The 26,544-nt window shown below is 56.9% G+C and overlaps 2 protein-coding genes across 29 annotated transcripts in view; one reads left to right on the forward strand and one right to left on the reverse strand.

The window, feature by feature from the left end:
* Window positions 1–9,883, forward strand: part of DNM1 (dynamin 1) — a 41,508-nt gene extending 31,625 nt beyond the window's left edge. For 4 of the 25 annotated variants that reach the window (XM_036913769.2, XM_057499082.1, XM_036913772.2 and 1 more), the window contains 7 exons: window positions 1,721–1,830; window positions 2,616–2,727; window positions 3,157–3,168; window positions 3,544–3,714; window positions 4,727–4,968; window positions 5,336–5,551; window positions 8,635–9,883. In XM_036913769.2, the coding sequence (XP_036769664.1) occupies window positions 1,721–1,830; window positions 2,616–2,727; window positions 3,157–3,168; window positions 3,544–3,714; window positions 4,727–4,968; window positions 5,336–5,551; window positions 8,635–8,707 (936 nt within the window). In that variant the 3' untranslated portion in view covers window positions 8,708–9,883. Of the gene's footprint in view, window positions 1–1,720; window positions 1,831–2,615; window positions 2,728–3,156; window positions 3,169–3,543; window positions 3,715–4,726; window positions 4,969–5,335; window positions 5,556–7,655; window positions 7,693–7,821 lie in introns of all 25 variants that reach the window. The other 21 variants (XM_036913783.2, XM_036913778.2, XM_036913773.2 and 18 more) reach the window with 16 other exon arrangements.
* Window positions 9,884–10,484: 601 nt separating this feature from the next.
* On the reverse strand, window positions 10,485–26,523 carry GOLGA2 (golgin A2). 4 transcript variants are annotated; one of them, XM_036913765.2, is made up of 27 exons: window positions 26,375–26,523; window positions 24,778–24,900; window positions 23,705–23,785; window positions 20,749–20,865; window positions 20,420–20,463; window positions 20,253–20,316; window positions 19,812–19,871; window positions 19,585–19,665; window positions 18,765–18,803; window positions 18,447–18,509; window positions 18,267–18,360; window positions 18,062–18,168; window positions 16,973–17,031; window positions 16,536–16,677; window positions 15,610–15,699; window positions 15,396–15,503; window positions 15,116–15,203; window positions 14,410–14,747; window positions 13,991–14,104; window positions 13,071–13,316; window positions 12,916–12,991; window positions 12,617–12,699; window positions 12,136–12,354; window positions 11,942–12,044; window positions 11,738–11,844; window positions 11,513–11,666; window positions 10,485–11,422 (listed from the first exon to the last, which is right to left on the reverse strand). In XM_036913765.2, exons 1-27 carry the CDS (start codon window positions 26,459–26,461, stop codon window positions 11,220–11,222), a joined length of 3,090 nt encoding a protein of 1,029 aa, XP_036769660.2. In that variant the 5' UTR covers window positions 26,462–26,523; the 3' UTR covers window positions 10,485–11,219. The 4 variants fall into 4 exon arrangements, with proteins under 4 accessions (XP_036769660.2, XP_036769661.2, XP_036769662.2 ...); XM_036913766.2 differs by lacking the exon at window positions 23,705–23,785; XM_036913767.2 differs by lacking the exon at window positions 19,585–19,665.
* Window positions 26,524–26,544: the final 21 nt, after the last annotated feature.

Raw genomic sequence — 26,544 nt, forward strand, 5'->3', positions numbered from 1 at the left:
CAGCGGCGCCGAGGGTCTAACCCAGCCCAGCCTAACCAATGTGCAGACTACTGTACAATTTGGGAGTCCTGAACAGATAGTCTAAACACTGGGTAGACGGAGTGGAGGTGTCCGCTGGTCCGTCCAGGCAGCAGCGTCTGTCCATCGGGTGGGAGCTTCGGCCCATCTCCTGGCGATCAAGGCTCCCTGCCCCAGCCCAGCCGGCCCGTGGTCCCCTCTCTGCTCCCGACTCCCCTTCTGCCTCCTTTGACGTGGCAGGGGTGAGCGGAGCTGCGGCGAGGGAGGAGGGGCCTGGGGAGGGGGCCGGCCAGCAGGAAGGGAGGGGTGAGGGGAGGAGGCCGCTCCTACCTAGTGTCCAACCCCAGAGCGCCCGGCGGTGGCGGCGGGCCTCCCTCGAACGCTTCCAGATGTTCCCCGCCGCGTGTGCAACTTCCTCCTCTCCTCCCCCAGCCGCCCTCTGGGGCTTGTAGCCACCCGCCTGGCATAAAGAGGGCTTTATGTGGCCAGACTGGCCAAGCGGGTGGGGGGCCAGAGGGAAGTGGGCAAGATGACGCCAGAACAGGGGGAGCAGGGTCCTCCTAAACCCGCCCCCCACCTGAAATCCTGGGCAAGGCTCATGTTGAAGCCCCGAGTCCCTGAGACCAGTATAGACACCCCCACCGGACCCCTGGCATAGGTCCTGTGGTGTTGGGTGGGCAAGTGTGGTACCAGCAACAGAAACCCTGCCCCTCCTCCCAGAGCCCCATCCTGGGGGCACCTCTTCTGAAGACCCCTGAGCCCCTCCCCTGAACACAACAGCCTACAGACACATGACAGCCCACACCAGGCACAGAGTCGTGTGCACATAGACCTGGCCCCATACGCCCATCCACAGATAAACATAACTCCTTCCAGACAACTACAGAAAAACTAAACATATTCAGCCTATTACAAACCACATGCACGTAAATATATGTACCCACAGTACGCGTCCCACAGGCACATTCATGAAAACAGACATGTACAAAAGTGGCACGCATCCTCACTGACATACAGACATGCCCACACAGACGTGCAGCCTTGCTGGGCACCTCCTCAGGCACACGTGTGCACACCCACACCCATCCACACTGTGATGATAGGACGTGTGCTGAAGTTTGCATGTGTTCGCACAGACACACAACTACAACGTGCTGCACGTATACACACTCACCATCTCCAGGCTTGTGCTGGGCACCAGATTGCTCACATGTGGGCAGCCATGGGGAGTGGGCTTGACCAGGCCTTTAAAGCCACTGGGCTGGTGGCCCCCCCTTCCTTGTCTTTACAGTCAGGAAATGAAATCAGAGTTTATCCAAAGCAGGCCCCAGCGGCCAGGCCCAGGGTGAGAGAAGCTCAAGTGTGGAGTCCCAGGATGGAGGAGGTCTGGACTGCATCCAGGGCCTGCTCGGGGTGTGATGGGGGAGCCACCCTGAGCTCTTGGCCTCTGGCATGTACACAGAGGTGGTAGGAATGGCTTCAGCACCACTGGGAGCCGGGCGTGCCCAGCAAGCCCAGGGCTCCATTGACAGGCCATCATCTGACAGCACCCATGCAATGCGAAGGGGCTGACGCCCAGAAGCTTGGGTCCACTCCGGGCGTCCACAGCCTCAGGCACCCCCTGGCACGAAGCGGTCTTAGGGAGAGAGGTGTGGCAGGAAACGGTACCAACCTCACCCGTGGCTCCTACCTCTACCCACAGGAGAAAGAGAAGAAATACATGCTGTCCGTGGACAACCTGAAACTGCGGGACGTGGAGAAGGGCTTCATGTCCAGCAAGCATGTCTTTGCTCTCTTCAACACGGAGCAGAGGTGCCTGCCCGCCCCCTGCCAGGGCCGTGGGGCCCCGGGCTCTGCCAGCCCCAACCCGCCCTCCCTGAGCCCACAGACCCAGAAAGGAGAGGGACCTGCCTCAAGCCCCACAGCGAATCGTTCACTTGACAAATATTTATTGAGTTCCTGCTCTGTGCTAGATTTTATGTCACAGTCTCGGTCCTGCTTCCACCCCCTCCCCTTTCCTCCCTCCCTCCTGTCCTACCGCTGTCACTTGGCCGGCGCCTGCTCTGCATAGGACACTGCCGGGCCCTGGGGACAGAGAAGAGCGCCCTCAGACTTGGTCCTCTTCTCGTGTCACTCAGTGTCCAGCGGGGCCAGTGGCAACACCAAGCCTCCCACCTACCAACCCAGGGCTGGCTCCCTCCCGCTCAGAGATGAGAGCTCAGCACAGCTGCCAGGAGAGAGTCCCCAGAGACCAGGGAGGGGGCCAGTGGGGGCTGAGACCCAAGCCAGGAACTGCACTGTTATGGATGCCCCTTTTGTGAGGGCTCAGTCCCTTTTTGATAGAGCATTTTACTGCTCATTTCCAGGAATCCTCACCAGAACTGTAGGAGGCAAGAATTGTTACCATTAACCCATTATCCAGATGAGGAAACTGAGGCTTGGAGAGAGGAAGGGACTTGCCCAGGGTTACACAGTTCAGAAATTAGAAAACCAGGACTGACCCCCAGGAGGGATTACCCCAGTCCTTGCATGCCCATAACCACCACAAGGGAAGGACCTGCGCTCCGCCTCCCCTCACCACCTGCCCCTTCTTACAGGAATGTCTACAAGGATTATAGGCAGCTGGAACTGGCCTGTGAGACACAGGAGGAGGTGGATAGCTGGAAGGCCTCCTTCCTGAGAGCTGGCGTGTACCCTGAGCGTGTTGGGGTGAGTGGCAGGGAAGGGAAGGGCAAGCTGCTTCTAACAGGGTCTCCTGGGACACCATCCTCAGTGATGCCAAGGCATGCCCTATGTCTCTAGCAGAGAACCTCCCCCTACTTGCCCTGGAGCAGGATCAGAGCTAAGCCTTCCTCCCATCCTTCTCCAGTGCCAGTTTTCATGACCCCTCCTCTGCCACAGACAGTGTGACTCCATCTCCTTTATAAGATGCCGGTTACTTGTAGCTGACCTTGCTTTTCTCCCTCCTTTCACTATGGCAATGTCGAGAGTTGTCTTAGAGTTGGGTGCCTGCCCTGGGCTCACTCAATCCCTCCCTTCTCCTCTGTGTGTGTGTCTGCTTCCGTTGTGCTCGCTGGCGGCGGCGGTGGCGGCAATGCTGGTGTGGCAACTTCTATGGCTGTGGTGCGGGCCTTCCAGGACAAGGAGAAAGTAAGTGTGCCCCACCCTGACCTTCTGTCAGGCTTCTCCAGCTTGGCAGCAACTCTGACCAGACATTTAGAATCAGGAAGAGACCTTGGAGGTGTCCTTTCCTAATTTACAGAAGGGGAAATTGAGGCAAATTCTAGACACTAGAGTCAGAGCCAAGATAAGACTGAACAAGGGTCTGGGGTCCTGAGAGGCACTGGAGTGGGCAGAGCCCAGGGGCCCAGAGTGAATGGCGGAGCTGGTGTCTGTGTGTTCGGACCTGTGGCTTCTCTCTGTGCCTGTGTTCCAGGCCCCCTCGGAGGGGCTGAGACCCTGGGGATGCCTGGACCCAGGCTTTGAGGGCCCAGCCACCCTGGTGTTCTCTGTTCTCAATGACAGGCCAGTGAGACCGAGGAGAATGGCTCAGACAACTTCATGCACTCCATGGACCCACAGCTGGAGCGGCAGGTGGAGACCATCCGGAACCTGGTGGACTCATACATGGCCATTGTCAACAAGACTGTGCGGGACCTCATGCCTAAGACCATCATGCACCTCATGATTAACAATGTGAGTGTGCTGCCCTGTGGGGGAGGGTGCTCTTGTGGGACCAGGGAGGTTGGTAGCCAGATTGGTCGGGGAGGCACAAGCCAGGCCTGTAGGACTGGGTCTAGGGAGGGAGGTATGAGTCCACACCAGAGCTATCCAAGAGAAATATAATGTGAACTTCATGTATTATTTTGTAGATTCACACACTCGGATTGTTTTAAGCATGTTTAAGTGTTTTGCAGAAGGGGCTAGGAATCTCCATCTTTTGAGAACCAGACCACGTTTTGAAATACACACTCCACAGAACCACTACCACCCATGGCTTAGTGAAAAAGCATGGTCCTAGGAAATTAACTGTGTTTGAATCCTGGCTTTGTCACAAATTCCCTGAGTTACTTTGAGAAAAAAACAACCCTTTCTGAGCCTCTGTTTTCTTAAGTGTAAAATATGGATAATAGAGTTGAGGACTAAATAAATATAAAGTGCACAGGAACAAAGTGCCTGGTGTGTAGTAGGTGCTCAACATATAATGAATAAATGAGACACTGGGCTAGGGCATCAAAAGCCTCAGCCAGTAATGTCCCAGAGCCTAGGCCAGGTAACAACCTGGGGATTTTAAGATGGACATTAGCCCACCCCTTATACACAGAAACACTCTTCATCCAATCCAGATACACTTTTACACCTGTTACTCAAGGGCTCAGAAAATTTTTAATTCATCTCCTTTATTTTGGGCCAGTGGAGCATGCAAGCCCTTGAAAAGGGTGTAACTACCCCCATTTTACAAATAAGGAAACAGAGGCTGAAAAAAGCTGAGTAACCAGCTGTCCTGGCTGCATGATAGGCCCTGAGTGTCCTCCCAGATCTGTGACCTTGAACAGGTCAGTTTTCCTCTCTGGACCATCTGAGAAAAGGGCAAGGGGTGGGGAAGCTGGGGAGACCTCCGAGTTTAGGCGGTGACAGAGCCGGGTCCCCCAGCTGGGTGGGCAGAGCGTACAGGTGTCAGGTCCCAGCCCCCCTCTTCTCTGTGCAGACCAAGGAATTCATCTTCTCGGAGCTGCTGGCCAACCTGTACTCGTGCGGGGACCAAAACACACTGATGGAGGAGTCAGCCGAGCAGGCCCAGAGGCGCGACGAGATGCTGCGCATGTACCACGCACTGAAGGAGGCCCTCAGCATCATCGGCGACATCAACACGACCACTGTCAGCACGCCCATGCCCCCGCCCGTGGACGACTCCTGGCTGCAGGTGCAGAGCGTACCGGCCGGACGCAGGTACCAGGGCCGGCCCCCGCGGCCCCAAAGCCCCCTAGCCCGGGGCCCGCGGGAGGAGGGCCGGGACCGGGCAGGGGCGCGCCCGCGTCCCCGGGGCGGCTCCCATCTGGAGCGAGGGGCGGAGCTTAGAGAGGGGCGGGGCTTGTCGTGGGGTGGGGCTTGCCTTGGAACGCTGGCTGCGGACGGGGTGGAGCTGGAACCCTGAAGCCAGTGGGGGCGGGGCTGAAGCTGCGGCGCGCATCTCGGGCACGTGCGGCGGGGCTTGCGCGCATGGGTGTGGCCGGCACCGGGCTGGGAACTGGGGCTCAGTTCGGGACGGAGACGCTCATCCCTCTCCTCGTGGTCCCGCGTTCCCTGTCGCCCGCAGGTCACCCACGTCCAGCCCCACGCCGCAGCGCCGAGCCCCCGCCGTACCCCCAGCCCGGCCCGGGTCGCGGGGCCCTGCTCCTGGGCCTCCGCCTGCTGGGTCCGCCCTGGGGGGGGCGCCCCCCGTGCCCTCCAGGCCGGGGGCTTCCCCTGATCCCTTCGGCCCTCCCCCCCAGGTGCCCTCGCGCCCCAACCGCGCCCCTCCTGGGGTCCCCAGGTGAGTAGGGGCTGAATGGGCGGGAGAGCCAACGGGAGGGCGTGGCCGGGAGGGAGACCAGGCCGCGGGAGTATCTGCCTCGGCCTCCGGAGCTGCCCCTCTGCATCCAGGGCACTCGGAGTGTGGGTGCCAGAGCCACGCGAGGTGTGGCCAGGGGCTGGCGGAGCCTGCCCCAGGGAGCGCTGAGTCCGAAGGTGGTCGTTTCTGGGGAGGGGGCTGTGGGGCTCATCCCACCTGCCCCCCTCTTTCCAGCACTTGCATGGCGCTTCCCTCCTTTTCGACCCCTCTCTCTCTCTCCCCCCAACGTGGCATCCCTCCTCCTTTCCCCTTCTGGCTCCTCCATCTCCAGCCCGTCCTCTGCTTCTCTCTCCCAGCCCTAGCGAGCCTCCCTCAGGTCTGAGAGCCTGAACCCAGATCCTATCCAGATGCGCAGGCTTGGCCCACTTACACTTAGGGCCACCCTTATGCCCCCCCTTCCCAGTCCCGACTCTTCTGAGCTGTCCCACATGGGGAATCTGGCCTCTAGCCCACAGGAACAGAGGCCAGGTGTGACTGTATGACCAGCAAGGTGTGAGATGTGTGTGTGGGCGTGCACACGGGTGTGAGAGAGTGCGAGTGGCACCCAGGCACGGAGCGGGACATGGGGCAGCTGAGGAAAGAGTCTGGAGCCATCGGGTGATCTGATGTCTTTCTCCCTTCACCCTGCCTCTGACCCTACCTGGCCTCGACCGGCAAGTGGGGGTGAAGGCTGCCCTATTCCCAGAGATTTCCAGGAAAAGGATTCCACTTCATCCCTTGGCTTTGCCTTCTTGATCCATGCCCCTTTTCAGGGAAGCTCTCTGGTGTCTAACTCAGTCTGCCCTGTTCCCACTGGCCATATTCTCTGAGGAAGAACACATCAGACCAGTGACATCCACTTGTGTTTCCAGATGGCTGGAGGGTAGGGCCACTGGGCTAGCCTCCATGAACCCAGAATGAAGCAGTGACATGATGGCCAGAGCAGATGGGGTAAAGCAGGCAGCATGGCACTGGTCAAGAGCACTGGACTGGAGTCCAGAGGTTCTGGTTTGCCCCTGGACTTTAGGCAAGTCACTTTCCCTCCCAGGGCCTCGTTTTCCTTTCTCCAAATGATACCTAACATTCTGCCTTTCTCCGGAGACAGTGGCTGTAGGGATGCCGCACTGGCTGCACATGTGGCTCCGGGAGCACTTGGCTAACTTCTAACATGAGTTCAGGTTCCTAAGGGCATTCGACATGCCCAGGTCTGTGCTGAGATGCGACATGTGGGAACCGTAAGATTTGGAACCTGCTTTAACGCCAGTTCTTGCTAACACACGGGAATCATTTGGCAAGTCATGACCCTGCCTGAGAAGAGAGCTGTCTGGGGAGCTTCCAGGCAGCTTGGCTTCACTGAAGTCCGGGGGCTGATTGAGATAAAGCTCAGGTGGTGGGGAGCTGGCGGGAGAAGGGAGGGATGCTGGCGTTTGGATAGGGAGCAGTGTGAGCAGAGGTTTCATATGAGATACTGAGGAGGAGAGCCTCTGGCCAGAGCAGAATGCAGATAGGATGAGGAAGGATAAGAAGAGATGGCCCTGGGTACGGGGGCAGGTTGGAGAACCTTCAACGTTCCTAGAAGGGTTTGGCTTGTTGGGACTTAATGCTGTGGGCAGTAGGGAGCCATGAAAGGCTCTTGGGTGGAGAAATGACAGCTGGACCCTGAAAAGGCAAGACTGGTCCCTTATGCAGCATTGCAGGTGGTCCTTCTGAGCACACCAGTCAGGAGTGTGCAGGGAGCTGGTGCAAATGCCTCCTATGTGCGGGCGAGCTTCTGTGTTGTAACTCAGCCCACGCGTGTGCTTCAGTGTGCCGAGTGGCTGCATGCCCCGGATCCATGCTGCACGTGCCGGCCAGTGAGGGTGTGGCGCAGCGGGAGGGAGGTGTATGCGAGTTGTTTGTGGGCATGTGTGTCAATGTGTGCATGCGGGGCCTTGGGCCTCACAGCATGTGTGTGCACGCCCGGGCGTGTGCGTGTGCGTGTCTCCCACCCCCAGCCTTCCCCGCCCCTGCGTGTGAACTGCCATGTTGATTTCGTGCTGTCTTTCAGAATCACTATCAGTGATCCCTGAGGAGCATCAGCCATGGTAGGTACATACATGCCTCTCTGCCTGCTGCATGAACAGTGTGTCTGCCCCCTGCTGCACCAGCTCCACCACGATGGGGGGCATACCTCGGACCTCAGAGCCAGGCTCCCCTTCCTCTCCCTTCTGCAGTTCCAGACTTACTCTCTCCCCCTTCTGACCTTGTGCCAGCTGCCTCTCTCACCTCCCTTCTCAGCCAGCCTCAGGACTCAGTGCCACCACTCAAGATCTCATGGCTGAGCCTAGCCTGGAGAGCTCTTGGGACAGGCTCCACGCCCAAGCTGGCAGACCTGGGTGTGCCCTGGAGCCATCAGAGAGGGCAGAGAGCTCATGGTTTCTGGGGTAGAGCAGGGAGTGTGGAGGGGGTTGTGCGGGGGAGGCTGGGCCCTGGCAGACACAGCCCTTGGAACTGCAGCCTGGGGAGTGCCACACTGTTCCTCCATCTGAGCCATGCTGCTGCAGCAGAGCAGCGGCTCCCAGCCTGGGAACTTTAGAAACGAAATATGGCCTAAGGCAGAGGAAGTCAGCATCCCCCCTCCTCTCCTGCCAGCAGTTGAGCAGTGATCAGGGGCAAAGGCTCTGGTTTGGTGAATTCTGAAAGCCTGAAATGGATCCTGTCCACCCCAGCAGCCCGGAGCCCGCCACACGGGAGCAGCAGGGTCCCACAGCCCCTCCCACTGCCTCCTTAGTATTGTCACACTTGCTAGTGCACGACTGAAGGTGGCAGCCTTGGCCCTGGGGGAAGCTCCCCAGCCAGCCCATGGGCTCATGGGCCTGGGCCTGTTGTCCCTAGGGCTGACCTACACTTTTCAGCCAAGGGGACAGCTGTGTCTGCTGACCTGGGCAAGTCAGCTCTGAGATCCCCTGGCTGGGCTGCAAAACTCACCCATGAATCCACCTGCCCCTCTGCCCCTGCCTGACTCTTGCTCTTCTGCTTTTCCCCAGCAGGAAGGGCCCAGCCTCACCTACGCGACCTGTGGTCCCTCGGCCAGCTGAGGCCCCCCTCTTAGACTTATAAGCCTGTGGCCTCTGGCGTCCAGCTGCTTGCCCTCCTTGCCTCCCCAGGGTCCCTCCAGGACTCCGGGCTTGCTGCCCACCCAGAGGGGCCTGCAGTGCTCCCTCCAGCCATCCTGTTAGCTCTGCCCTCCTGGCTCAAACAGTGTTCTTCCACCTGTTTTTCTCCATCAGGCCTGGTGGCTGTTGCACAGGGCTCATGGCTCCATTTTCCCTAAGGCTAGGGGTGGCCCTGGGCCAGTGGGTTGAAAGACAGTGGGGCCAGAGAAGAGGGGAGGCAGAGGGGGCCGTGGACGTGTCTGGAGCCGTGGGTGCCCTGCCTGGTGGTGTGTGTGAGACCAGAGTGTGTGGCGGGGAGGGCCACCCTCCTCCACCTCAGACCCCGGAGTGGCGTTGGTCCCACATCTCCAGCTCCTCCCTTCCACCTTCCCTCTCTCCTCTCCTCCATTCCAGAGTCCTTGCCCACACCCTCCGCTGCATCTGCCCCCACTGCCCTCCTCTCCTACCCTGGTGGCTTGGCTGCCCTCGCCTTACCAGCTCTCTCCCTCCTTCTCTCTCCCATTCTCTCTGCTTTCTGTCCAACTGCCAGCCGATCGGGTCAGGCAAGTCCGTCCCGTCCTGAGAGCCCCAGACCCCCCTTCGACCTCTAACCAGATCCCTCCTATTCCTCGGAGACCTCCCTTTCCAAGCCTGCCTGGATGGCTGTTCTGTGACTTGACAGTGGCTCCCCAGCCCCAAAACTTGCCCTCATCTGTGACTTCGTCTGCTGTAGTGGTGGCTGACATATCCAGGCGTGACGCTGGTGAAAACTTGTGCCCTCTCTGGTATTGCTCCTGCCCTGTCCTATAAATATCTATAAATACTCAAATATATACATACACACATACGCCCCCACAGCCTCACCTCTAGTGGTGGGAATCCATCACCATGCTGTCCCTGAGTCTTGTGGCCCAGTGACAAGGGAACATTGTCACCCTGACATCCCCCTTCAGTGTGCCACCCCCAATGAGCCTCTATCATGCCCAGCCTGTGGACAGCCAGCCCCCTCTGCCACCTTCCTGTCTCTCCCCCTTTGAGCGCAGGGGTGCTGTGCTGGCAGCTGTGTGGTTCTCTGACCACTACCAATCTTGCTGTCTCTTGGCTGAGAATAAAACCCATTTCTGGACAATGGGGAACAGCGTGGCCTCTGCTGGCTTGTGTTCTCTGTGGCGCTCAGGAGGTGAAGATTTAAATTGGGACGTAGGGGTGGGTAAGGGCCTGGCCATGGTTAGGATGCTATAAATAGAGATGGGAAAAGGCCCCATCCTTTCCAAGGCCTCCTGGGAAAGCACCTGGAGGTTAGCGGGTCCTCACCCCCTGAACCTGTTCCGGCCGCTAGAGGGCAGGGACACTGACTCGGCCGGGAGGAAGGATGTGGGGCGTGGTGGGCACTGCGGAGCGGCAGGACAGTGGGGCCAGATGCGGATGACGGAATGGAGAACGCCTGGGCTGGAAGTCTGCACTTTGGTGCTGGCACCCTGCTTTCCCCTCCCCAGGATTAGATCAGGCTTCTGAGTCTGGCCATTAGGTCAGGACTGCCCCTGAGGGCCCCTGGAAGTCCCAAGCAGTGTGGAGGTGTCAGGCCTGGAAGACCTAGCAAAGCGCCCTTGGACAGGCTCAGACAGGGGCTTCACACAGCCAGAAGCCTGCCCTCTGCTGGCAGGACCCGCTTGGTGCACAGTGCCCACAGCTCAGGCCCCAAGCCCAGTGGTGGACGCGGACCTACCTGCGAGGCCACGCAATATGGCTAAATCCATTTATTCCGAAATAAAAAGCGACACCGGAGTCGAATCACACAGGCATAACCCCGTCCCCGCCTCCTTCTGTTCTATGCTATCAATAAATAAGTTTCTCCATCCCCAAATATTTAATAGACCCTTCTCATTTGCCACCTCCAAACTCAACTATGATACAGGGGGCTGCCCCACTCCCAAATATACAAAATGGTACACAGATACAGTATGTACACTGGGGGGGAGCCCAGCCCGCCACCAGCTCTGCCCTTGACTGGCCTCGGTTTGCCCCAGCTGTCCCCAGGCCTGTGAGAGTGCCGCCCAGTTGTGTAGCTGGGCAAGAGGGGGCACTTGGGCCCCAAAGTGCCTCTGAATAGAGGATGCCTGAGCCCCTCTGCATGGAGGGCTGCTCGGTGGGGGTGATGAGGCCAACTGGGGAGCCCCTGCTCCCTGAGAAAGGCAGCCTCCTAAATCAACTATATTTGCTGAGCCTCTGGCTCTTTGCTCTTCTGGAACTATTAGTAGCCCAGAGATAAGACAGCCCTAGCAAGGTGGCAAGGGGTCTGCACCTAACTGTCTCCCCCCATTAGGGTGCTCAGCATACCCCTTTCTCAGGGGTCCTATTTTACTTGTCTAGGGATAAACGGGTGACTGGGAAAGAGAGGCCAGGATGGTGGGGGGTGACAAGGTGGGAGCAGAGCCCCCGCCCCATTCCTACGGGCTCTGCCTGCTGGCAGCAGGCTCTTAGACCACCATGATCTTCACCTCATCGTTGTCATCGGCCCGATAGAAGAAGGGGATGCAGGGGCTGCTGCCTAAGCCTGCACGGTCCTGGGGGTTCTGGATCTCGCGCAGCAGCCGTATGATCTGCTGTGCGGTGGGATGCTCAGGCAGGGCCTCTCCCTGGGCAGGCTCCCCACTGTCGGAGAGGCTCACCTCCCGGAGGTCTTTGCAGAGAAAAAGGCGGACGTCTGGAGTGACGTGTGGGCTCTCCCCAGCCGGCCCGGCCTCCCGCCCCCCCCAAGAGCTCTACTCACCACCCTGGCTGTCGGCCATGCCCAGCTCCTGCGGGGCTGGGGGTGTACTGGGCTCAGCAGCCGGGTGCTGGGTAGCGGCCAGGAACTTGCCATACCATTCATTCCGCTCGCCCACTAGGCGCAGCACCAGCTCCTGCAGCTCCAGCAGCTTCACCTGCGGGGGGAGGCCCTCAGCGTCTCCGCCCCCGACCCCGACCCCGCCCCCCGAGATGATCCGGGCCCTACCTTCATGTCCTCCTTGTCCTGAGCCAGCCGGCTGATGTACTCCTCCTTCTCCCGGTGCCGCTCCTTCAGCACTGCCCTCTGATTCTGGTAAAGGGCAATGTACTCTCCTGCGGGAGGCAGGGGCAGGGGCAGGGGGCCAGGGCTCAGAAGCCGGGCTCCCGGGATCCTCGGCACTGCCCCCAGCCACCCGGCCTGCCAGCTCACCGATTGTGTCCGTCTCTCCAGACAGCTGGATGCAGCGGTGCTCCAGCTCTTCCACCCGCTCCTTCAGATCCACTTTCTCCTGCATGAGCTCTGTAAAGCGGCTCTGCAGCCCAAAGCGCAGGGGTGGGGCTCCGCAATGACCTGCCCTGGCCACCCCAACCCTTCCTGAGCCACGTCAAGGGAGGCTTGCTCACCTGCAGCTTGTCCATGGCCAGCTGGAGGGCCTGGTGAGTCTCTGCAGGCACACTGTCGCCCCCGCTCCCAGGGGCTGGGGCCTCCCTGTCCCGCTCGTGCTGAGTAGGAGCCACCAGGTGAGCCAAGCGTTGGCACTGCTGCTTCTGCGCCTTCAGCTGCCGGCGCAGCCACACCTGTTCTTCCTCAGCACTGGCCAAAGCTGAGTTAAAAAATGCCACCTGTGCGCAAGAGATGCATACGTGTACTGGTGGGCAAATCCTCAGGACGGGGGGAGCGGGCAGAGAAGAGCTCCCTCTCTCGGGACCTCAGTGGGCACCCGTGGTTCAAGGCAGGCATGGTGCCTCACCACCAGCTCCGAGGGGAGGTTGGGGGTCAAGAGAAGTCAGAGGGAGGGAAACGAAGAGATTAGAAAGACATCTGGGAGGGACAAGGAGTGGGGCAGGTGGGTGGGACGAGGAAGGGGCAGGGACGTCAGCTCACCATGGCCTCTCGGCCATCTAGGTCCTCCGGCAGGCTCAGCTTTGGCCGGGGAGCCTCCTCGTCCTCACTGTCCAGTCCCTCTCCTGTCAGGGGCAGCCAGAGAGCCTCAGACAGTAACAAAGGCAGTGGAGTGGCCCCGGAAGAAAGCCTGGGGCCCAGCTCTGCCCTGCCTCCCTGTGCAGCCCTGGGCCAGCCAGTCCCCACAGGAAAAGGGTTCGCCATTCTAAACTCAATTCTGTGCTGCCCCAAGTCCCCCCACTCCTTGGCTCTGCCCTCTCCCTCTGGTCAGTCCCATTTACCTTCCCCAGGCATAGCCAAGAGGCTCAGTTGGGCCTGCAGCTGCTGGTTCTGCTGGTTGGCAGCTTCCAGGCGCTCCTAAGGGGCCAAGAAAAGAGTGGGAAAGGGACACAGGTTGCAGGTCTCCCAGGCAGGGGCCCAGCACTGACTTCCTCACCTGGGTCTCCTGCAACTCTTGGCGGGCCATCTCAACCGCCACCTTGCCCTGAACTTCCTGGTGCTGCAGCTGGTCCAAAAGCTGGGTGTGCAGCAGGACCTGCTTGTGCAGCCCCTCCTTCTCGGAGGCCAGCTGCTGGTAGGCAGCCACGTGCTGCTGGCAGGTGACCGCACACTGCTGCAGGTGGCTTGCATACTGGTCCCGCTGCTCCTGGAGACTCTGAGCCTCTTGGCTCTTCAGCTCCACCTGCAGGAAGACCCTGTAAGTGAGGGCACGTGGCGGCTGAATCCCAGACTCCAAGCCCACAGAGCGGCAGGGAGGTGCAACAGACTCCTCGCCCTGCGGGGCTCTGCTGCCTGCCCAGGCCCCTGGCCTCTTCACCCCAGGGCCTATGTGACTGCCTCCCTTGCCCAGAGTACCATGCCTCCTTTACTCAGCCTCACATCTCCTAACAACCTAAGAAAAACAGAGAGTGCCAACCAACACCTGTTAAATGGACACCAAATGCCTAATACTTTACATGCATAAGTCTCCTTTAATCCTCAACACCTCTTATGAGGAAAATGCTTATCTCCTTTCTAAGTTAAGAACACGAGGCTCAGAGATGAAAGGTGAATAGTGGCCAGGGAAGCTGAGGTCAGAACCCAGAGCTAAATCCAGAGTCGGCTATCACACACCGTCTCTCTCCCTCCAATTAGGGGCTTGACGCCTCTAGTGGAGATGATGGCGTCTGGGGCCAGGGCTGGCCACCTCTTAAAGTCAGAGAGCTGGGGGCAGCACGTACTCACAGGCTCTGAAGGACCCTGCGTCTGGGGTCACGCGTGTCCCCTGGCGGGAGCTACCTCTGCCCTAGCTGCGCACCTCGGTCCCCCGAGGCGAGCGTCTGTCTCCTAGCCCTTCTCCACCTGGGCAGGGCTCACCGTCTCCTTCAGCTCCCCCAGCTTCTCCTGCAGCTGGCCCAGCTTCTTGGCCAGCTCCTTTTTGACATGCTGCTCCGCCTGCAGTGCACTCGTAATCTCCATGTTCTCATTGGTCTGGACAGAGGAAAGCAATCGGCGGCTACGCAATGTGGCTGGAGACCCCAGAACTGGGTGTCCGCCTCCCAGAGCTCAGGGGAGGGTGGAGGCAGGCAGGAAAACCCACCCCCTTCCCCAACATTCATCTGCGCCAGGTTCTCTGGTTCACAGGCTGCCTTCATTGGCCCCATTTCATGGCAGGTCTGTACCACCCCATTTTACAGGTGGGAAAACAAAGGCCCAGGGGGGCTAATAACTGTCTTGCCCTGCACCAGAGGACTCAGCCAGGGATGAGGGCAAGCCAGCCAAGCTGGGCTGCGCACCAGCCTGACGAAGCCGTTCTGCAGCTCGGCCAGCTGCTCCTTGAGCTCGCGGTTCTGGGCGAGCGCGCGGCTGATGGTGGTGCGGTCGCTGTGCATGCTCTCCAGGATCTGCCTGCGCTCCTCCGCCTGCTCCCCCCAGCACTCGGCTGCCCGCTCGAGCTCCAGCAGCCGCTGCTCCTGCTCTCGATTCAGGCGGCTCAAACCGTCGTTGTCTTGCACCTGAGCCCGCAGCCGCTCTGCCAGGCTCTCCAGTTCCTCCTTTAACTTCTTGGCCTCCACTTGCAGCTGCTGTTCCACCTCTGAGGGCCCTGCTGGGGGCTCTGGGGCCAGGGGAACAGCTGAGAAGGGGAGCACAGAGTAAGGGCCTCTCTCCCCTGTAGTCGCGGAAAACCCCCTTCTTGGTCCATTGCTTCTAACTCAGCCTCCGCACCCCAAATCTTGGCTTCCTGGCTAATAATTCCTCACACTCATTCGATGCCCAATCTTACAGGATACTTTCAAACAAAGTCCTTTTCATTCTTCCACGAGACAACTCTGAGTCGCTGACAGTGGGCACCCTACCCAAGACTTGCCAATCCCTGGTACAGCCCTTTTTCCCTTAGCCACAGAGCTCTTCCATCCACCCACCTCCCTGGGGCATTCAAAGCCCCCCTCAACAGCCCCCTGACATCAGGCCTGCTTCCAGGCCATTCCAGCCCCCGCTTACCTATCTGGCTCCTCAGTTCGGCCAGGCTGGCCTCCAGTTCCTGCACCTGACTCGTTCTGTGCTCCTTCTCCTCCCTCAACTTGTTCATCTGACCAAGCAGACAGGGAGGAGCATGTGGAGGGAGGGGATGGAGGTACGGCCAGGTGACCACCCCGCTCTGCCTCCCACCTACACACACCCACCTCTGGCTGCACCCAGCAAGGGTTATGAATTCCATTTTGCAGATGCCCAGAAAGATCAAGTGACCTACCTAAGGTAAGGGCCCAAGGTCGCGTCTTACCTGCTCTGACATCTGCTGCATCCTCTGCTGCCAAACGGCACCCTCCTCTTTCAGATTCTCTATGTACTGGTCTCTTTCCATCTGCAGTTGCTGCAGCAAGTCCTTCAGCTGCAAGAATGGGTACAGAAGTTAGCAGAGGCTGTCACTGGACCTCACCACTCTTGGTCACCTGGGGTCATGCTCCTTCCACGGCCCTCCCTCTGCAGAGCCTCACCTGCCCCACATGTGTTTCCAGCTGTGCCCGCTCTTCCAGGGCCTGCTGTAACTGCTGGTTGCTATCAGGAGTTTCAGGTTGATTAGAAAACTGGATGGTGAGAAAGAAGAAGGTTAGATCTGGGGAGCCCAGGCTGCTGCACGGAGTGCCCCACAAACACATGTGGGCTAGGATCCGTGCACAACTCAGGAGCTATAGAGAGTTTGAGCCTCGTATTGTTAATACCATGTCCACAGGCTTTATTTTTACTAAACACTCATTGTAAATTCAAACAGCAAGTGTTCAAAGGCCTCCCAACCTTTCCTCTAGCTCCCCAATCCCACCAATCTGGTGTGCATCCTTCCAGACCCTTTTCTACACACATGCAAACATTTAATGAATGTACATAACAGCTGTCTTGGGGTGACAGGCTGCATGAGAAATAGCTGAAGGAGCTAGGGCTGTTTAGCTCAGAACAGATCTTAGGCAGGACAGGGAAACCCACACACGCCACCTTCTGAAATATCTGGAGGTCGTTCCCGGGAAAGAAACTTTTCCTACGGTGACCCCAGTGGAAAGGAGTAACACGAGGCAGTGCGAAGGGACCCGGAAGAGAAGAGGCTCTTGGACCCAGGCATCCTGACTACCCAGTGGCGTGGCCCCCAAGAGGAAGTAAACAACTCATGGGCTAGCTTTATAACTATCATCTGTTTACAACCAGGACTTTAAAAAGTAAAAATGAAGAAGTTCTATCTCTGAGATTCTGATTCCATAGGCCTGGGAAAGGGCCCCAATCTGTAGACTTGTATCAATCTCTTGAGGATCCCACGGCAAGACCAGAACAAGGATCCAAATGTCCAAGCTCCTGGCTGGAGGCCACCACAGTGCTCCCTGGAGGGCCTGGGCCCAGATGGAGGGGGCCCAGACTCACTGGCCCAGCCCCTCACCTGCTGCAGCAGGAGCTCTGACATCTCCAGCTTCTCCTGCAGCTCCTCCATCCCGAGCTGCGCAGCCGCCTTCTCTGACACCACGACCTGAAGCTTCTCCTCCAGTTCTGAGTTCTGCTGCTTCAGGTCCTCATTGTTTTTGCTATCGCCAGAGGCAAAGGAGAAAGGCATGAATCACACACAGAGGGGACTGCTGATCAACCTATACCCTCACCACAGAACCACCCACGGTGCTGCAGGAAGGGATCCCAGGATCAAATGTCACAGGTGGCAGGCCAGAGGGAGGACACAAGTTGCCTGAGGCCCCAGCAGGAGTTGATGGCACAACCAGAGCCTGGCCCTGCACGTGTCTGAACCTGCACAGGCTCCTCGCCACGCTCACTTGTACCCCTCCCATTTCCCGGGCCCCAGCCCTCCCCCAACCTTCCCCAGCCTACTTGTTCTTGTACAACTCCAGCTTGAGGGCATCCCGGGCTTTGGTTAATTCTTTGTTGTACTGCAAATACAGAAAGGCGATGTCAGGGCCGGGCAGGGAGAAGATGCAGCTGGCAGACTAACAGGAGCAAGGGTTAACCACCCCACACACCACTGTCCCTCTGGGTCCCACTTCCCATTGGTCCTAAGTATTTCCAAGCCCATGCTCTCATCTGCTTTTAACAAGTTAGAACTCAGGAAGGGTGGAAGAGACAGGCAGGGCAATCTAGTTCACAGCTGCCTACTGGAGGCCCAGAGATGGCAGAGAACACTGCCATCACTATTACTGCCGTCACCATCACTTGTAAAACTTTACTGAGCACTTTCCCAGGCACTGCTACCAGCCCTATGTAATCCTCACTACCAGCATCTGAGAGAGTCAGTCACTGTTATTATTTCCATTTGACCAATGAACAAGGAGTATTAGAGTTTAAGGCACTTGCCTAAAACCACTTAATCAGAGTTGGGATTGAACAACCAGATCTGATTCTTTAGCCACATTTTCTCCCTGGGGTAGGGACACCCTGGGAGGGGGGAAGTGAAATTTGTATTGTGACCTTTTGCTCATTTTGTGAAAAGATGACATTCACAGTCCCAAACTCAGAAGGTACAGAGGAGACCTGTCTCCCAGCCACCCTGCTCCTCTCCCTGGGTTGTGAATCCTGTCAGACACACAGTATCACACACACACACACTTGTTCCCACTTTCTACACAAGTGGTAACACATAAAACATACTATGCTCATTTTATGCCTTCGCAGCCCAAATTCGTAGCACTCAGCCGAGGCCCACAGCCAGGGGAGGGCAGGGCTGGGACTCAGGCCACAGGCCCTGCATCCAGTGCTCCCTCTGGACATCAGCCTCCCAGCCACACACCCATGGCAACCAACTCGTCCCCAGGTCGCTTCCAGCACCCATGCAACTTGAAAGCAGTGGGACATGGCCCTTGCTGCCTTCCGGGGGGCAGGATGCTCTACCCCGCAGAGGGGTCTCTGAGTTCACTCCCTTGGGGGAGGCGGAGCCTCCGGGAGAGGGCACTCTGCTGGCCTCACCCTGTCTGCCTGCTTCTGCTGCCTAGACACGGCAGACAGTGTCCGCTCCAGCTCCCCCACGCGCTGGCGGGAAGACTGCAGGCGACTGGCGAGATCTTCTGACTCCCCTGGAATGACACAGTTCAAAGTGGGGCCCCAAGAAGGAATCCCACCAAAGGCCTGCCTGGGCGCCTGGCTTGGGGATGAAAGGGCGTCTGGCCCCCACCTGCTTTCTGCCGGGCGGCCTGCTGGGTATGGGCCAGGGCTGTCTGTAGTTCAGTCTTCTCGGACACGAGAATCCCTATAGTCTGGATATGAACCTGCGGGAGAAAAGTCAGACAAAGGCTGAAGAGTCGGAAAAGGAACGTCTCCCAGCGGCACGCAGAGCCCCGCACGGCCCGCTCACCTGCAGCTGCTCTCTCAGAGCCCCTTGCTCCTTCGCACGCTTTTGCTCACACTCCTTCTTCTCCTGGAGAGAGAGAAGGAACATTTCTTCCTGGGAGGAGGCAAAGATGACACAGCAAAGGACATGCCCCCAGGAGGCCACCACTGGCTCAGGACAGGCCCACTCATGAGACCAGATAATGGGCGAAGGGGCTAAAAAGAGGGGAGAGGAGAGACCCCTTTACTGCTCCAGGCTGGGAGCAGGCAAGACAAGAACGGGCCTCGCCACATGAATCCTCCCCATCAGCCATGGAACAAGGAGACAAGGACATCACATTACTTTTTCTAGTTGATCCAGTGTGTCTTGGTTCTGCTGTTTCTGTGGAGAGAGTCAGAGGAAGGTGACTGAGACTGTGCTCCCCAGACTGAGGGGGAGGAATATGCAGGGGACAGGAATGGGTCTTAAAGGGAAAGTTCGCGGGGACATGAACAGATAAACGCTCCTCAGGCTTCCAAGGAGAGACACTGGGTCTTGGGTGGTTTTGCTCACAGCTACAGAAGGGAGAGTGTGAACCCAGATGCCCGGGAGAGAACAATGTCACACCTCTAGACATGGAGCCTGAGAAGGCAAAGACTGCCCTTCCGGCAGCTGGTGGTTTGGAAGAGTGCATTCACTCAGTATTTGCTGAGCACATACTACAGGCCAAGTTCTGCTCTTAATAGCAGTGATGTAGGAATGAACAGGACCTTTAAGATCTTGGCTTTCTGTTGCCAACAGGGATCTTGGACACCCTGTAATTCTACCTCCTTAGAAACTGAAGCCCAGGAGAGGTGACTGACCAAGATTAAAGACAGAGCAAACGAGGGGCTGAGTCAGGGCCGGAACACATCAATCAAGCTGGTGCACCCTCTAGAGGCAACAGGCCCAGGGCAAGTGGGGAGAAGACTCAAGCAGGGGCGTCTGGAGAGTGGAGAGGCGGCAAAGAGGGCAGCCACAGAAAAAGCCATGCCGCATGCTTCAGGCACAGGGTCCCTCCAGCTGAGACCTAGCCCCCCGGCACCCCTATCTCCCTTGGCACCGGGGCCCCCAGCCCCTTTCTTCAGAGCCCCAAGGGGAAACTGGAGCAGCATAGAATCAGGGAACCCCACTGGACTCTTACCAATTCCTCTATCTTGCTACTGAGTTGTTTGTTTGTTAGATTGCTGGACTCCAGGGCTACCGCTAGCTCTTGGTACCGGCTCTGAGGCGCATGCAGAGAGGAGGAGGAGTCGGAGGAGGGGTGAGGGAAAGTAGAGAGAGCGATCATTAGGGCTGGGGGCTGCTGGGCTGTCCTGGCTGGACCCCGCTGTGGGAGGAGGTGGAGGGCCTGGGTCCAGGCCCACTTACCTCCAGGTCCTTTATGTTAACAGAAGATGCTAGGCCCTCCCCATTGATGTAGGATGTGGACTAGGAGAGATGAAAGGGCTCACATGGAGATGCTCTCTGACCCCCAACGCTGAAGCCTCTGACTCCCTGTCTTCCCCACCAACTGGCTCCCTCCTCCCATAACCCCTTGTGGCAGCTCCTCCTGGTTCTTCCCTCTCCCTCCCCAGCCCTCCCCATCAGTTCTCAGCCTGTGCTTTCTGCAGCAGGATAAAATGAGGTAGCCAATCTCACCATCCAACCACCGCCTCTGGAGCTCCAGAGAGGATGTGACCAGTGGAACATTACCCACCGAGCGAGCTAGCTGGTCCCCAGAGCTTCCCTCCCTCTTGGGAATCTCTACCTCACTTTCTATCGTATTTTCCTTCCCCACTACCCTCCTGTGGCCTATGGTTTCTGGGGTACCTCCGACACAAGACCGTTGAGCTGCTGAGAAAGCTGTCGCAGGCTCTCGGTAGATGAAAAAGACCTGGAAATGAGCACAGGCATCATCAGTGCAGGGGGCTGGATGGAGAGGAGGGGCTCACCAAGTCCCTCAGCCTAGGGACTGCTGCCCCACGGGAGATACTCACTTGCATTCGTCCATTAGAGAAGGACCGTTTTCAGCATCATAGTTCTGTTTGGGAAGAAACACACAAGGTGGTCATTTGTTTCCAGTAAGAACCACCCAGAGGTGAGTGAGCCAAGCTCATTACAACTTTCCATCTTCCCGAACCTTAAGGCAAAAAAAATCTGGTCTTGCACCGCCCCCCACCCCCATCCCAGTCCTTGGGAAGTGCATGTGGCTCTTGGAACCAAGCTACCTGCAGAGAGGGGACGAGGATCCACAGTAAGCACAGCCCTCTGGGAAGGAGGAGCGGGGAGAGCATATAGTGAGGCACGGGCACAAGGAGGCACCAACCTGGGTTGACGCCATGCTAGTAACACAAGGGAGACTAGCACTGGGGGAGGGGACATCGCCAGGTGGTATGGAGTCACCAGCAGTTGGTAAAGCAGGAGTGGTGAGGTCTTTGGGCGCCTGTCACAGAACAGAGCAGGCGGTTAGGCGACCGTGCAGGGAAGAATGTGCCTCTCTGCCATGGGTGCAGGGGTGCACAGCGGGTAGGATGGGCGTTGCCGCAGTCAGTGACAGTCTCATGCTAGGAGCCACTCTGGGGTGTGGCCCTGGTGGCCCAGGCCTTGGGCCACTCTGCAGCCTGCCAGACGGCCAACACTCAAAGCAGGGACTACATGGCATCCTTCGTGAACACGGGGCCTCATTCTGCCTGGAGCTCAGCAAAAGACAGTCCTCGGTTCTGACTTGAGGCAGCCACAGCGGGTGGAAGGAAGGTGCACCAAGTCATAGAGAAGTCAGACACTGTCCTTCTAGAAAGCCAGTCTGTGCCTCAGAAGGACCCTCGCCCGGAGCCCTGGCTGCATGTTGGGGATGACAGCGGAGCCCTTGGCCTCCTTCCCCTCTTTCCTTCCATCGGCTTCCCCCCAACCGCCGGCTGTGTTTGCCCGACTCAGACCTTTCTGGGAAAGAAGCCACCCTGCTCCTGGTGGCAAAAAGAAAACCATGGCCACTTCCCACACCCCAACCTCCGAGCTCCAAAACACCTACCCAACCAAGAAACAACTGGAGGAACCAGAGGTAAGATGTCTACCCTTTGACTCTCAGCGCCATGGAGAAGAATCCTAGGACCGAGGACTGGGAACCATGGAGAAGCCACTCCCCGTTCCCCCACTGGACCTACTTGCTTAACCAGAGCCCACCCTGCCTGTCTCCATACTCGGGCCTGGCACTCAGTCTAGACCTCTAGCTCTAGAGACCTAATGGCCAACAGGCAGATGGGCAGACATGGGGAGGGTGGCTCACAAGCTGAAGCCTGGCGAGGGAAGAGCTGCAGGGAGCCAGGGCCTGGCCCCACAAAGCTGGGTCTGAGAGGAAGAGGCTGCACCTCTTGGGGGAAAGGGCCACCTGCTCTCTAGACCCCTCAACCCTCGCCTCTGAGCACCCAAATTACTGCCTTCCTTAGAACAAGCGCCACAGAGCCTGAGTAGCTGAGCCTGAATGAAGTTGTTCACGTTTGCTGCCCATGCTGTGACCTTTGGCCCCAGAACCTGGCATTGCCTTGCCAACCTGCACAACAGAAATCTAATAGGTAAGAGCAGGGGTTCAGCAGCTGGCCTGTCATGAGACTCTGGGGGAGGTGGGCACTCCTAGCCACGGGTCCTGGCAAGCTCCGAGTCCTTCCTGGCACCTTAGATTCCCACTGATCCCTAGCATTAGATACAAGAAAGCTCAGGGGGGGGGGAAAGTATTTTCAGAGGACTTACTTAAATACACATGACTATTTTGTGAGCAACTCAATTATTTCATAATTTTAAGTCTTGTAGCTAAGTATGGGGTTTTAAAAAGCCATTGCCCACTCCCTTCAAATGTCCCAGTCCATTAAAAATTTATCTTAACTTCTCCATTATTCCCCATTTCTGGAAATGCCATCAGCTCCACCCATGACACTGTGATCACAGGCCCACATCCCTGGAATAGAAAACTCAAGGGGGAAACAGTTATTAATATAGAGAGGACTTCAAAACAACAAGAAGGGAATATGGGGATGTGGATCTTCATTTCCAGAAGATAGAGATGCAGGCACAGAGTCTCAGAACCTGGGGCAAAGCTGGCTTCAGGACTCCTCTAAGTCAGCACTCCCCGCCCGGTGCTGCGCGGCGTCCCCGCTGAGCCATCAAGGTGAGTCACAGCACCTGGACAGACCTGACCAGCGGGCTGTGAGCGGTCCTGATGACTGAAAGGCTCCTAACCCCAGGTAACCAACAGCGCCTACTCCCAGCCCTCTCCCCATGCCCATCTCCAGCAGGACCTGGCCCTGTTTCAACCCCACTCCTCTGGCCTGGCAGGTGTCCCCCAAGGAGGGGCCAGTATCACATCTGGAGGTTCCTCTCCCAGCCTGGCTCTCTGCCTCTGTGGAAGGTTTCATAATCTTAGCTGATACCTGCACCATGCCCTCAGCCTGGGACTCCCATTTCCCCCACTCTCCATGGGAATGTTACCCACCTCTCATCTTCAAACAGCCTCAAATAGCACCCCACCCCCGCCCCCAGCCTGGGGTCTCTTTAGAACCAACCTCCCCAGCGGCTAAGTGGAATGTGATCACATTCTACCTTGCATCCAGTGTACATTCTACCTAGCTCACCTGTTTTCTCCAGCACCTAGCAAAGTGCCTCTGCAATCAAGGGCCCACTGAATCCAGTCAAGAGCCCAGATGGTTTTTCAAAGAGCAGGGAAAAAGGGTCCAGCTCACTGAGCTGCTGGGTTAACCCCACGTGCTTTACAGGTAGTTCCTCTGAAAAAAACAAACTTATTCCGTGTAACTATAACGTAAACTCCCTTTCTCTAAGCCCTATATTACCTACTCTCAAACCAAAATGGATAAATCAACTCAAAACATCACAAACTGCTATCTGGTCTCTCTGTGGGGGACAGGTGCCCAAAGGGCAAGACCCACAGGTCTGCTTTTATTTAATCCCTCCTAGTCTGATACAACACTGGGCATTCCAACTTGAGGTTCAAAAAGCCCAAATCCCACACACCTGCTCTGGAAACTATTCCCAAATTACCTTAACCTTCAAGGTGTGTCTCACCTTCTCCAAGATGATAAAAGATGTGAGGGAAGGAAAAAAAAAAAAAAACCCAATCAACCAAGCAGGTGAAAAAGCAGACATGAGCAGGCTGAGGGTTAATGACAGCAACATAAAGTAAGCCCGAGGTGAAGTATCCCCCAAACCAGAGAAGCCTCAGGGGCATGCACCGCTGGGAGAGAGCAAGCCAGAGAGGGCTCTCGGCACTGCCTCACCTTCCACTTGTCCAATGGGGGGAACGCTACCCCATTGGAGCGGTTAAGGTCGGACACCAGCACCTTCAGAATGTCCTGAATCTACAGGAGGCGAAAAAGGAAAACAAGGGCAGGGGGGAGAAAGAGAAAGTGGCTTAGAGAAAGGCACGGGAGTCAAGGAAGGAAGGAAGAGACGGGTTCGGGGAGATGGAATGCTGAAGAAGAGAGAGAAGGGATCAATATCTTGGCCTGGGCTGTCCCAACAGCCACTTGCTCCCTTGCCTGGGGCAGAAAGCGATATAAACAAAGAGATGGAAAGGTCCCCTGAGTGAGGCAGCCACAGAGTGTAGTCAACCGACCAATGCAGCTCTTTTCTTAATTCGCTCAATTAGACCTTCTCCCTCAGGCCCAGGGTGCTGGGGATGAACCCAGCAGGGTTCCAGAACCCCATCTCCATTTAAAAAACCAGACTCCCAAGTAAGGGTTCACCTGAACAAAGGGGGTTCCAGCTAAAAGATAAGTTTGAAAGATACTGATCTGATCCAACAATATCATCTTACAGATGAGAAGACTGAGGGCCAGGGGAGGAAGTGATTGTCCTGAGGTCGCCCAGCAAACTGGTGGCAAAGATGGACTCAAAACTCTGATCATCTCCTAACCCAAGAGCCTGGGGCTCTGCTTACCACACCCTGGGGCTCTTTTGGTGCTTCCTACAGGAAGCATGATGGCAAATGGCCTTTTTCATTGCCTGGCTTCCCCTTGATGTTGGAGATGAGGAAAATCACCAGATCAGTAAGTCAAACAGCAACTACCCTTTACTGAATGTTTACCCTGCAGTAGGCCCTGTACTAAGGGACTAATATAAATAAAACAATAATCTCATTTAAACTTCCTAAGTGTAAAACAGTATTACCTTGATACCGATATAGAAACAGAGACCCAAAGAGCTTAAAAATTTGCCCAAAATCAGAACCCTAGCAGAGGGTGAGGTAGGATTCAAACCTGTACCTACACTTCTTCCACAATTTTAACCACTACCCTCCACTACCCCTTGAGCACGCCTATCCCCAGAAGCCTGGCCAGCCCAGACTCACATCCTCAGGCGAGTGACAGCCACCAGAAGTGGTGGTCTCAGGGCTACTGCCATATTTAGCCTTCTTTTTCTTCTTAGCTCCTGCAGAAACACCAGAGCTGTTCTTCTGCTGATATTCCCTCAGCTGCAGAAAGGAAAAGCATGAAATTCATGAGAACTATAAGCCCCTATATTCATGGTCCACTTGACAATTTTCAAAATACTCTTATAATCACCATCTGACTTAATGCCACCAGCAAGCCTACAAATTGTTGTAATTCTCACTTAATATCTGAAGAAAAGCACTGATAACGTGGCTTTGAAAAAAAAAAAGGCAACAATGAAATTTAAACTCAGTCTTCTGACTCTGAGTTCTAGGGTTATGCCACGAATCAGCAGCTGCCAGGGAACAAAACCAGAAGAGGTAGAAAAGTGAACATTTAAGTAATTAGACATCAGATTCCTTTCTTACATATCTGTTAGAGGTGCAAACAAGTACTTCTCAAATTTTTACATCAAATACATTCTGAGGGCAGAAGGCAGTGAAGGTACATCCCTCGTGAATCTGGGAACATAAGAGGAGGAGGACAGCCCATGCAGAAAGAAGTCTATTATAATCTTACAAACTATGCACATGTCATCCTAAGTACATTAATATAAAAGGTTTTTCCCTCTCAAAAGAATGAAGCAAAACCCATGCTTCAGTCCCACATTTATCCTGTGGCACTCAGAGCACCCCATGTCGAGATGATTTGGGGAAGATTCCCAGCTGTGAAGTTTGGTCTCCTGGGGATCAGTTCCACAGAGGATAGGCAGATGTCACTCCAAAGAGCACTGACTGAGGGGCACTCTAGTCCCAGAATCAGAAGGAATTAAATGTGAGGTAGAGAACACAGATTAAACATTTGAGTCTGGGGAGTAGGAACCTGGGAGAAAACCAAATAGAACACATTCTCCTCTTGTCACCCAGAGGTGTCAACGTTTGAGATCACTGCTAACGTGCAGGCTTTTTTGGCTGTCAGTGTCTAAGGATGGGGTACAGTCTAGAGTTAAGGGAGACTGATACACCTCCGAACTAGGTCCCATAGTCCCGGGTCCCCTTTAGGCTGTAAATTTGTGCCGCGACCAAAGAAACCGGAAAGGGGGTGAAAACGGGGACTGGGTGGTAAGATCAAACACCGGGCTCCCGACGGTAATGACAGTTCCAAGAGGGATTGTGACGTAACTGCATTCCACTCCTCCCTACCGACGCCCGTGCCTCCGCTCCGCGGTGGGGGAGGGGAGCGCAGGGCCAGGACCGAGGTCCTTGGAGACCGGGAGCCCCGAGAGCCCAGGAGGTCCGGTTCTGGACTGCAGGAGGCGAGGGCCGAGCCTGGAAGGCAGGGAGCCCCGGGGGTCACCGATTCAAAGTCACCCGGGAGCGACGGGCGAGGGCGGGGGCTGGGCTGCCGGGGGTGGGGGTGGGGGGCGGGACTGGCTGAGAAGACTTTGCAGGGGGCGCCGAGGGGCGCCGAGGGACTCGCCCTGAGCGTCTCAGGGGCAGCACAGACTCTGGCCACGGCCCGGCTGTCGGAGGAGCCTCGGGCTGAGTCAGGGAGTCGCGACCCGGCATGTTTTACCTTTTTCTTGGCCGCGGCCAATCTGCTCTGTCGGGTTTCTTCCGACATCCTGGGACGGGGAGGGGGGAATGGGCGGGGGGGCCACATCACCGCGATCCCGGCAACCACTGCGGAATTGCTTCCGGCAGCCACCGCGCCGCTGTGCAGATGAGCCAGAAAAGGTGGGACCA

This window comes from Manis pentadactyla, chromosome 3 (genome assembly GCF_030020395.1).
Source record: "Manis pentadactyla isolate mManPen7 chromosome 3, mManPen7.hap1, whole genome shotgun sequence".
NCBI classification, from domain to species: Eukaryota; Metazoa; Chordata; class Mammalia; order Pholidota; family Manidae; genus Manis; species Manis pentadactyla.